The following is a 12533-nucleotide window of genomic DNA, read 5'->3' on the forward strand; positions in this document are numbered from 1 at the left end:
GTGACTATTAGGAAAAGCATCAGGGGACAAGATGCTTTTTTTTTTGCAAGTCTTGGCTTTTTCTTCTTGGGAGTCAAATCTCCTTGTGGATATGGAAGGCCAAAGTTTTGTCAGTGTTCCAAAAGGCTTTGTCCAATTTCTAATGTTTCAAAAGAAACTAAGACTTTGTTGGGTTTTGGTGCATAGTTATTGTAACCCTGAAGGATAAGTATCATCATCCCTATTTTATATAGCAGGGAACTGAGACCCAGAGATCACACTGACAAAGCCTCAGCTTTGTCCTCCACACCCACTCTGAGGTAGTGGCAGTGGTGTCCTCGACTCTGCTGTCTGGTGTGCTGCCATTCTCTAAGTCCTACTAACATAGAAATGGACTTGCATTGCAGTTTTTTAATTGCCTAGTATTTGGGGGAGCTGGAAAGTATTTAGAAGGACATAGGGTACTGTGAAAAAATAGAATTAATTTTCCTTAAAGAGTTGGAGACAAGCTCTTAATATTTTTTTCTATGCAGAGTTTCTAATGATTTGTTTTGTTTCCGTAGAAATACAATGGAAAAGATTTGGAAGCAGTACAGCGGAACTGTCATTTAATAACTGCGGAAGATCTTGAGTTCAGAAGCGAAGGCTTAATAACAGAAAAGTGCTCTTCTCAACAGTCACCAGGCGGCAAAATCATCTTCTCTGAGGTAAACTTGACTGAAATTGGACGTTCACATGTGAATGTATTCATATTCTTTTCTGAAACATATTTTTTGATCTAGAGAGATCCTCAAATGCATTCTTGCAGATAATTATCAAACTTTACAGCAGGTAGAAGTAGTAGTTCTGTGTCTATCCACCTTACAGATTAATATCTGTCAGTTGAGCATTAGCATTTGTGCTGCACAAGAAACCAGAGAAGCTACACCTTGTTAAAAGATGAGCCTTGTATTTGCTCTCCGAGGACTCACCTCTCAAGAACCATGTAAACCCAAGTATTAGGAAAGTTTTCCAGTTAAGTGCTCAACTATGGCACACCAGGTCCTTCATGATTTGGCCTCAGATTATCTTTCCAATCTCATTTTTTTTTCATTCCTCTTCAGTTTCCTGAAGATACCATGTTCTGTACCTCTTTTTCTGTTGGCAGGTGCTGTTCTGTCTGCCAGAACTGCCTTTTCTTTCTTTTTTAACCTGGTAACTCCTGAACATCTCTAAAGATGCCACTCTCTTGTCACCTCTGTGGAGCCTTCCCTGAGCCTGGTTGGTCACTACGTCTGTTTTTCCTCAATTTTTCATAGCACTTTGCTCATTTCTCGTCCCTCCATTGTCACACTTCTTGCTTTGTGTTGAAGTTTATAGGGCCTACCTTTCTGCTTCCCCTCACTAGAGCACCTGAGCATGATGGGCAGATACCTCAGGGGTGGGAACTCTGAATCCCAATGTCTAGCCCAGTGCCTGGCTCAATAAATGATTATATTGATTTGTGAGAGATGCATAGAGATTGCTCCCACCCCCAGCTTGCATAAAGTGCAGATAGGCAGCCGCATCTGGGAAAGGAAAGGAGTTGAACTGCAGGCCAAGTTTATGTGTGGGTTTTTTTTTTTTTAAGTTTTTTTTTAATTTTTTTAAACCTGGTTTTAATTAATTTTGTACATTCACAAGACGGAGCACTTTTACGCAAATTAGTTCTCTGATGAATGGCTCTGATCATGACTTGTGGTTTTGTGAATGGTGATTCTCAAAATAACTAACATCTGTTATATCACGGGCATCATCAAAACAGACTTTGGTGGTAGGACTGGAGTAAGTAGGGTCCTAGAGGCCCATTCATATGCCAGGTAGCAACCCTGGAGTTACTGGATCTTGGGGAGGTCCCTGGGAGTCCAGGGGGATGATTCAGAGCATCTGGGGTGGTGGTGTGTGTGGACAAGGAGTTATTTTCCAGTTTCTATAGAAGTAGTTTATTATTTTAGCAACTCTGCTAGCCATTGTGTGTATCCGCCCTAGTCCTCTCTGACAATTTGGGGATTTGCATTTTGCTGTTTCTGTAGGATGAGTGTGTCAGCATGTGCTGGGGGAGGGAGTGAGCCTGGAAGCCTGGGCTTCTCTTCTGGTTTTGTCACTTCACTTGGTTAGCCTTGTCCAGTAACTCTTAGGAGGTCTAATAATTTGTGATCCTAACTTGCATATAGTTATTTGATTTTGATCACATTTAGTTGGGCTGTTAAGATGTACATTAAACTGTAATAAGGCACAGTGTTTTGAAACAAGATAGCAATCCCCCAGGTTTTTTTAGATACACATACCTTCACTAATTTGAGTCACATTTACTTAAACGTGGCTATTTTGAATCACATTTCAGTCACATAAAAAGTATATTAATGTTGAACAAAATGTGTTTATAAATTTATTGAACAGATTGAGTATTTTAAATTTTAATATCAGTTTTATCTCATCTGTGCTATTTCACTTTTAGAATTTTTGCACTGGGTGATGTTTGTAGTTCATTTAACCACAAATTTACAATCATTTTATTGGCTTTTCAGCTATATTTGGATCCTGGTGATGTTTAACTTACTGTGCAGAATACCTAAGTATTTTAGCAAAGATTTTAATTCTGTTCTTTAAGAATAATTATAAATTATGGATAAAGGATTGTAAGTTATATCATTTAAGATTTGTAAATTTCTAGGTGTCAGTTTAAGAAATCCCTGCTGTTGTAGCCTCATAGTTTTTTGTCCCTCTCCCAGGAAAGTGATAGTTTTTAGATGACAGTTCTTTCTGTGTAGAGAACGTGAATTTCTTCTGCCATGCCTTTGGCTATTTTGTGTTGATTTAGGATTTATCCTCTGCCCATTTCTACAAAGAACTTGAGGCTATGCTGATGTCTCCATAGACTCTAGGCACTCTGTTTTCCTTCTAATCATTTTGTGATCCCTGAGAATTAAAGTTAGATGATCAGGGAATTGAACAATAGAGAGTAAAGCACACTGACCATCTTTAACTTGCTGCAACCAGATTTAGAGCTTGGTTATTGACATGGTTGGGACATTGCTGCAGAAGTTTCCTGAGTATTAAAATAAATGTCTTTGCTGCAGAGCTATGATATAGTTGCTGAAATAGATGCACTCTGTCTACCAGGCCACTAAATTGCCCTGATTACCAAGAAGTTGATCCTTTAAGCTTTCTCTTTACATAACTGCTACCTCTTCAGATTGTGGTCTGCACATTGCATGTGTTTGCTTCAAGTCATTAGGAAACTATGGTGGAGTAGAAAGTGCCCTGGCTTTAGTGTCTGAATGCCAGTTCTACTTCTTTGTAGCTCTTTGACCTTGGGCAAGTCACTTAATCTCCCTGAAACTCACCTGCCTAATCTGTGAAATGGGGAATTACATGACTACCTCACAGAATTAGCTGAGAGGATTAGAAATAATTTAAGTGTATTAGTAGAAATCCTTTTGGTTGTAAGCTACAGACACTGACATTGAGTAGCTTGAGCACAACAACAATGTAAGGGAGTATTTATTGAAACATACTGGAATCTCTCACAGATACCAAGAAAGAGTTGAGCAACCAGACCTTGAGGAGGTTGAAAACTGCGGCAGCTCCATGGACCTCAGCAGCAGAAATTATAGACTCTGGGGCACTGTTTGTTGACATGACTCAGACCTGGCTGCACTCAGACTTGTTTGGTGTTTTCGTTTAAGTTTCTGAATTCCTGGGAGAGAACCTTACTGGTTTATCATGGGCCTGAGGCTGGCTTACATGGGAGAAGAGACTCCTGGGGACTTGTCCCTGTATTTCAGATAAGGGAGGGGAATGGTGCTGAGCTGAGTGGTTATTCCAAGGACTGTCTCCACATATTGCAGAGTGTGCTAAGCAAGTCTCTGTGCTGAGAGGCCTCCTGCCTGGGTTAGTTTCTTGTTTGGATGGACAGGAGATAGGAAGAGTGGTTGGTCTTGCCGAGCAGGTGCTTCTTGTTACTCTCCTTTGGCAGCCTGGATCTCTGCCTCTGTGCTGGAGGAGACCTATTGGTTTGTCAGTGGAGGGAGCCAAATGACTTCACTCTAATGGGGCATGATTCAATGCAGGGGAGTAGGTGATTGATGAAATGAAGTCCAAATGGCTCTGAAGAGTTCATTTATTTAACATGGGTGAGCAGTTTGCTTCTAGGGAGAGGTTGACTCACTCTGACTTCCATTATGCAAGATATCCACAGGAATCTCTCCTCTTGAGATTCATATTGGTTTCTGTTTGCACCTTATACATACTTAATCAATAATTCAGCAAGTATTTGTGACAGGTATGATCGTGCCAGGCACTGTGTCTGGCTCTGGGCATTGTTGCCCCCAGGGAGCCCTCAGATTATGGGGGTGGGCACAGGTGGTTGGTTCACTGCAGCTTGGGGTGAAGGTGAATACAGGATGCTATGGGCCAGAGGAGGGCATGTCTTTCAGTCAGGGGAGGCTTCCTGTTTAGCATTTGGCCTGAGCAGATCCTGTGTGGTGTCGTGGAGTTTGTCAGTGGAGAGGGGTGAATGATGGAACAGTCTCTTGAGGAGGAGGTAAGAGGTGCCTTCTAGAGTTTCAGATGGAGGGATTTCCCAGTTCCACTGCAGTGGAAACACAGGAGGAAAGGATGAATGTGAATGTGGTCAGTTGGCAGGTGGAGGGCAGGATCTGAGGAGAACAGCGGCCTGAAAAACCTGGTAAAGGTTTGCAGTAGTTGTCAGAAAGAACAGGAGAGAGGAGCTGAGCTGGGCAACCAGGTCCTGACATGGCTGTGGGTTGTCCTTCTCCAGGGCTTAGGAGCCCAGCCTGCATCGATCTGCTAGGGTGTAGGGTCCCTGGGGTTGAGATTCTTTAACTGGACACATATTCCATTCTCTGGAAATCCATGTTTATTGGTCTGTTCTCCAGCCCTTCTTGGTTGGCTTTGAAGTTATTTACCTAACCACAAATTCTGACTTTCAGAACGTAGCTGAACAGACTCAAACAAATTACCTCTTTTCTTAAAGAATCAATTTCTTCATCTGAAAAATGCTGAATTTCAGTTAGAGGATAGTAGAAATGAAAATGTAAAGTTTTTTTTCTTGGTCACATTCATGGATCCCTTCAATTTTATTTAGGTTAAGAACTCTTGTTCCAGGTGGGATCTTGGTTTTAGGAGCGCGTGTAAGTCAGGTTGAAATACAAAGGGTGTTTTGCGGGCCCAGTTTCTCCACTAACTGAATGTCTCCCCTCAGTATTTAGAGAGCACTTTGTACCTGTTTGGCATTGTACTAAGTATTCTGCACTTTTTGTTCTTATTTTGAAATAATTTCAGATTTATCAAATAGTTGCAAAGAGTAGCTTAAAGGACCTTATTCTCCCGAACTACCTGAGTGTAAGATGCTGACGTGAAGCCCTGCCACTTCTGAGTACTTTAGTGTGTATTTCCTTCAAACAGGAACATTCTCTTGCATAACCTCAGCACAGCCATTTTAACCAGGGAATTAGCATGGGCATATCACTACCATCTAATCCTCAGACCCATTCCTGGTTCACCAGTTGTCCATGCAATGCCCTTTATAGCAAAAAGATCTAATCCAGCATCACACATTGCATAAATAGTCTTGAGTTTCTTCAGTCTTGAATCTGGAGCAGTTCCTCAGTTTTTCTTTGACTTCCATGACCTTGATATTTTTGAAGTGTCCACACCAGTTATTTTGTAGAATGTCCTTCATTTTAGGTTTGCTGATGTTTCTTCACGATTAAATTCAGACTATGCCTCTTTGGCAGGAATATCACAGTAGTAATCCTGTGTTCTTCTCATTGCATCCTATCAGATGCCACATTTCAATTTGTCCCATTACTGGCCATGTTAACTTTGATAACTGTATCAATGTGGTGTCTGCCAGGTGTCTCGACTCTACAGTTACCTTTTTTTTCTTTGTAATTAGTAAACATTTCATGGGGAGATATTTTGAGTCTCTGTAAATACCCTGATCCTCTTCAAACATTCACCCAACTCAGATCTCTTTATCATCAGTCTCTTCTGGGTGCCTCCAAAGTGCCACTCACTCAGCCTCTTCTACTTTAATATAAGTTCCTTGTCTTTAGTATTTGCCAGATTTCACTTTGTGAATATCTGTTCTTTTCAGTAAGAGCAAGTGTAAAAGGGCATTCTCTGTATTGTTGTGAAAGTGCTTAGTAGAGGCTGTGAGGGGTGGCAGTTTCATGGTGGGCAAATGAGATAACTATGATGAGTCTTTAACAAAAGCTGTTAAGTGTTAGAAGCACAGCTCTCGGCTTTATTCTGGGGCAAATGACAGTCATTCCTCACTCCTCCTGAAGATGGTGCTCTCTGACTGTAGCCTGGTCCAAAGCCTGGCAGAGGGGCTCTCCTCAGTTTGGATTTAAAAACCCAAACTGTCCACATATGTTTGTGTACTGTAAGGATGCACTCTCTTGAAATTCGTCCCTTAATGTTGGTTGCCCATTGTCATTCTCAGGAAAAACAACAATCAGACTATGAAGAGCTGATTCAGGTCTTAATGAAAGAGCAGCATATCTATTCCCATCTGGTAAAATCTCTGCAAAACTCAAACAGGTAAGTTTTTCTGTTTGGGCATCATGCACACGTGTGCATGGACATATGCACATATACACACACACCCCTTAAAAAATGCTAGTAGTTTCTGTGGCAGCAAAGCTACCAGTTTGCTTAGGAAGCTTATAAAGTACTTGGACTCTGATTGCCTTATTTAACAGTCAGATATATCTATTTTCTATAAAGAATTGTCTGACTTTTGACAAATACCTTAGGATAAAAATATCATAATAATAATTATTTAGGTTTTTGTAGTGCTTTAGTATAGATTTCAAAGTGTTTATATATGTTTTGTCACATATAATCCTCACAGCAGTTCTGTGAGGTAGGTAATAGTGTTACACATGTTTTTAGATAACTCTGTGAAAGCAAAGCTAAGAGAGGTTAAATGACTTGTCTAAGTTCACATAGGTGGTGAGTGACAGAGCTGTGGCATCCAAACATGTATCTACCTTACTTAGCCCAAGCCTGGAGGGACTTGTGTCAGAATTGCTGAAATGATTTAGTGTTGGTGAGGTGTGGTGAGGACAGCTGATTATAGGCTGGTTGTCTCTTTCTAGCCTCAGCTTTCCCATCCTTAGCACTGTGTCCATAGGCGAGCCTCTCCCACTCCAGGCCTCTATTTGCCCATCTGTAAATGGAGGCTTGAACTTGGTGATTTCTTACATTAAGAAAACATATTTCTACACACTAGAAATTGTTGCAGTTGAAAGGATATAATGGCTGGGATTTGCTTCAAAACAGTACAGAAGTGGAGGATGTGAGTGGGGGTATTGATGGAACAAGACTGACTGTAGGTCACTGGTATTGGGCTGGGGTGTCGATAGATGTGGAGAGGCTCATTACACTAATTTGTCTTGTTTTCTATATCTAATGTTTTCTATAGTAAAAAGTTAAAAAAAAAAAATCACTTCTCTGCTCCCTCACTTATGCCTTTTGCTCTAGCCATAACGAGCTATTCATTGTTCCCTGGACTGTGCACTCTCCTGCCTCTCCCTTCACATGCTCCCTGCTCCCCTGTTCCTACCCGTTCCCCTGCTTTGTCTCTTGCTAGTGTCCTTTAGAATTCAGCTTGAGTATGACCCTTTTCAGGAGGCCCAAGCTAATCCTCAGGACAGTTGCCCTTCCTCTGTTTCTCTTTCCTTCTAACTGGCCTTGCCACCCTTTGTGTCCTCATTTGTGGACTGGTCCGCATCCTCATCTGGACTGTGAGTTCTCTGAGGGCAGTGACCTTGTCCTACTCCGCTCTGTATCCCAGTGCCTGGCATAGGGCCTGGTGTGGAGTGGGCACCCAGGAAATCTTCAAGGGATAAATGCCTTCCAAACACTAATCTTTTAAATTATGAGGTAATTTTCAGAGTTTTGAATCTTAAGTGAGTTTAGAGAAAATGAAAAAATCCTAATGAAATTCTGTGAGCTTTTTCAGGGAGCCTCAGCTGCTAGTCAGTTTTACTTGGGAAAAGAGGAAATGGGCAAATTGAGTTTCAATTGTGCCACTTCTTGGGGTAGGAGCCCAATTAGATTCTGGCAGGGAGAACCCTGTGGGTGGATATGGTTGTGATCAAGCTCCCTTAGCATCTTGGATAGCTCTGAGTTTTACAAATTCTTCCTTAATGAATAAAAATGTGGCATGGTACTGAGGTCCGTCATGGCTGTGACCAGCAAGGACGCTTAAAAGGTTTCTTGTTCATCTTCAGAGACACAGTACATTTAGAATGAGACAGAGCTGGATTCAAATTTCAGTTCTGCCGCTTGCCAGCGCTGAGCTCTTGGGAAAGTTATTTCTCACCCTGAGCCTCATTATTTATGTCTACCTAGCCACTATACAGGGTTGTTTTGAAATAAGAGATGATATATGTAAAATCCTAATATGGCCTGGCACATAATAAGTACTCAGTAAATGATAATCGTTAAGAATAACAATAACATATCCTGCAATATCACAATATGCATAAACTCAGCATGTAGAGCATTTTGAATCCTCAGATCTTGGCACATCCAGAGGGCAGAATTATGGACTAAGGCAGGTAGACACCCTTTTGTAACTCCAGCAATGTTCACTCTCTGGAAACTAGCAGTAAAGGTGGATGACTCTGGAGACATCTGCTGCACTTGTAATTAAAATTGGAAGGGGAAGCCTGGGAGGCAGGAAACTAATCATGGCAATTGTGTGCCTGAGCCTTTCACCTTTACTATTTATTCTTCACAGCAATGCTTAGAAGTTGCTGGCTTTATCCCCATATTATGGAAGTGAAAATCTGTTCTCTGAGATTCTAAGAGCATACCCAAGGTTGTACAGTTAGGGATTATCAGAGGTCATATCTCTCTGGCTCCAAAACTTAGACCCTTATTAATACATCACTTATGTTGAGGACTAATATAGGTTACACTTCTTGTATATCAGGGTTTCTCAACCTAAGCACTTTTACTAGTATTTTGGTCTGGGTAATTTTTTGTTGTGAGGGTCTACCCTGTGCATTGTAGGATGTTTAGCAGCATCCCTCATCTCTATACCTATTAGGTGCCATAGCATGCCTCTGCTCCACTGCCCCCCCACCCCAAGCCGTGACAACCAAACATGTCTACAGACATTGCCAGATGTCCTCAGTGGGGCAAAATCATCTCTGATTACTGTAATTCATGAGTACCAGAAATTTTTGCTCCTAAGTATCATCTTTTGTAAGGGTGTAGTTGTGGGTATATGGAAGGAAGGAAAATTTATTGAGCATCTGGTATGTGTTAGGCACTATGCTAAGCTCTTGCGCATATAGCATCTCATTTAATTCTCAAAACAATATTGAAGTATTATAATCCCCATATTACTGCTCAAGCAGTTTAACTGACTTGCCTGAGGTCATAGAGCTAGTTAGTGGTGGTGTGCCATTTTGAACCTGGAGTCTCTTGAGTCCTCCTTTCTGCTTTTTCTCTCCTCTCTACATTTCAGAAAGAGGAATTTGCAGGGCTTCTGTTTCTTTTAGAGTGAAATACCTTTTGTTCCGCCAATACCTCATGCCTTGGAAAGATTCTAGAGTGGGAAAAACGGAAATGACAGACACAGCAGCAGCTGTGTATTTTTCACCCTGTCAGAGCATGGAAGAGGGAATGAAGCAGTTAGCTTCCCCAGCTCTAATCGCAGGAGCTTTGCTAAAACAATCTCCTTTTTTTCCCCTGGTTAAATGTCTCTGCAGCATGACCACATTCAAGTGAGCGCTGTGCTGTGACACCACTGTAAGGTTTTCCATCAGCCTTACAAATTGATCGTTATGATTGTGTTGAAATGAAACTAGGTACAGGTTGCTCAGGTTGCTAGTAGGGCCACTTCCATTGCTGGAAGACTGCTTCACAATGAACTGTTCTCAAAGCAGTGAACATAGAAGATGAGACGTAACGGTTTATTTTCCTTCCAATATATGTTGATTTATGTGCACAGTTCAATGGATGGAACCAAAAGAAATGTGTTAACCACAAGTGGGTCTTGCGTCTTTGGCACATAAATTTTAAAGCAATAGTTCCTAACCATTTGGGGGCTGTGGACCCCTTTTGAAAATCTGATGAAAGCTTATGTACCTTCTCCCTAGAAAAATTGACATATTCATACATTTTTTTTACAGGCATTTTCAAGGTGTTGATGGACCCTTTTAGGAAACCATAGGTCAGGTGCTGGATGGAGAATGATCTATTTTTCAGTGATTAAAAAATGAGCTTTCTGATTTGTTAATGTTTTCAGTAGTCTTAAAAATGCTCATATACTTTGACTCGGTAATAACACTGCTGGGAATCCTTCTTAAGAAAATAACCTGAATGTCAAACAAGGCTTTAGGCACAGAGATGTACAGTGAAACATTATTTTTGTTATTCAGATGTCAGCTGGGGCCTCCTTGTTCCCTGGAGACTGGGTTTAATTGGTTCAGATCCCTGCCAGCCACACCTCAGTAGAAGTCCAAAGCCCTTCTTGTAGATTTTCACTGCCTAATACAGTAGCCATTAACCACATGTGGCTTTTAAAATTAAATTTAATAAAATTAGACATTCAGTTCCTCAATATGTTAGCTACATATCAGTTGCTCAGTAGCCACATTTCAGATGCTCAGTTGTCACATCTGAGTAGTGGCTACTGTATTAGGCAGATATAAAACATTTCTATCACCTGAAAAAGTTCTCTTGGACCATATTCCCCAAGATTAATGTAAATTCTGGGAAACGTGCATTTTCATGGCTTCCTCTGGGTCCTGGGTTTCAGATTCCATGCAAGCTCTCTGTATAGCTCAGCACTGTATCACATTGACTCAGATGTGAAACTTGACACTAGTTTGACCATCCTTCCTTTAAAAGTAAGAACCCATTCATACTATGCATTTTTAATTGACTAACCCATCATTCTGGAATTCTGTTGACCCCTGAATTGATTCTTCTCTCCCTTCTATTGCTCATTCACTCTTCTTCCATTTTCCCCTTCTGTTCTCCACCCTCACCCCAATGTTATCTTTTAGGAGTAACACAACAAAAGACCTCCCCTGTCTCCTGCTCTTCTGAAGTTTAGTGCCAGATGACTTCCAGGCCCTGGAGAGCTTTCCCTTTTATACCTAATTACTCTCAAGATGTTATTCCAAACACAGAGACATTCTGGAGAATTGTATTTTTTCCACCTAGCTACACCTATAGCAAAAACTTGGAAAGGACTCAATCTTCTATTAATAGAGAGTGAATTAAGGTAAATAGTGGGACAGCATCACCTGATTTAATATTATATAGTCATTGAAAATGTTTGCAAAGAATTTTCGAAAATGTAGGGAAATACTTAAGTGAGAAAGGCAGAATTCAGCACTGTACATCAAATATTTCAACTTTTTAACAGTACTCATAGGGAAAAAGATCAAGAGGGAAGAGTCTGCCATGTGTTAATTGATAGTGGAATCATGGTAATTTTTGTTTTCTTTATATTATATATTTAAAAATTTCTATAATAAACACGTATTTACTTTTATAATCAGAAAAAAGTACAAATGATGTAAAAATCAAAAAAAGGCTTTCTGGGCTTTGCATCTCAAAACACAAACAAATCTTTAAAAATTTCTGACGTCTTGTTTTACTAAGTATCAACAACCTGCAGGCTGAGTTAAACAACATATTTGCCCTGCGGAAGCAACTACAGCGGGATGTGCTCTCCTATCAGAATTTGCGAAAGACCCTGGAGGAGCAGGCCAGCGAAATTCGGAGAAGGGAAGGTACACACTCTTTTGTATGTATTTCTCTTTTGTGTTTCCACTTGAAGGGCTGAACTTTAAGAGACTCATTAGGAGGTGAAGCAACCACAGGATTTCATTTAGGGATCCCTTTTCTGGTGACCATGTTAATTTTGGCTCTCCTAGTTGGTATTTATCTGGCTTTGGCCTTCATAGTAGATGGGTCCAGCAAATTGTATTAATTCTGCAGGAGTCTGCTGCAGGGATGTTTCCCTGCTGCCTGTCCTGTTTTCTGCATCACTCAAGGCTGCTGGCTCTGCATAACCTCAGAGCCTTGGAATCCCCTTTGTATAGTAGACAGCCCTCAAATTGCCCAGTCTTTGCACTCTGCCTACCACAGCACCAACTGCAGAGAGCCTGGGAATGCACAGACATGTAGGGGTGAGATTGACTACTCACTGAAACGTTGTTTTTAGCATTGTTGTGACCATGATTGGATTTATTTAGGGAGGACATGAAGGCCCTGTGATCTTGCATTGCTGGAATCATTGCAGTAATATTTGCTCTCTTTCTTGCTAAGACATGAACCCCTTGAGATCTGGATTAGTGTCTTGATTCCGTTCTATATTTCTAGCCGGGGGCCTGGCACATATAGTAAAAATTAGTAACAGCTGTGGTAGGTTTGACATTTCTTGAGCCCCTATTGTGTGTAAGGCATATGTTGGGCACCTCTCTGATACAATCAGGCCATTAAGTTGTGCTGATATGAACTCCGTTTTA

At 41.0% G+C, this 12533-nt stretch overlaps 1 protein-coding gene across 10 annotated transcripts in view; it reads left to right on the forward strand.

Annotated features, from left to right (window-relative positions):
* CDK5RAP2 (CDK5 regulatory subunit associated protein 2) overlaps positions 1–12533 on the forward strand; it is a 218220-nt gene that overhangs the window by 109757 nt on the left and 95930 nt on the right. For all 10 annotated transcript variants that reach the window (XM_037850920.1, XM_037850926.1, XM_037850923.1 and 7 more), the window contains 3 exons: positions 543–686; positions 6473–6570; positions 11665–11795. In XM_037850920.1, coding sequence (XP_037706848.1) covers positions 543–686; positions 6473–6570; positions 11665–11795 — 373 coding nt within the window. The remainder of the gene's footprint in view (positions 1–542; positions 687–6472; positions 6571–11664; positions 11796–12533) is intronic.

This window comes from Choloepus didactylus, chromosome 10, assembly GCF_015220235.1.
Source record: "Choloepus didactylus isolate mChoDid1 chromosome 10, mChoDid1.pri, whole genome shotgun sequence".
In the NCBI taxonomy this organism is placed as follows: Eukaryota; Metazoa; Chordata; class Mammalia; order Pilosa; family Megalonychidae; genus Choloepus; species Choloepus didactylus.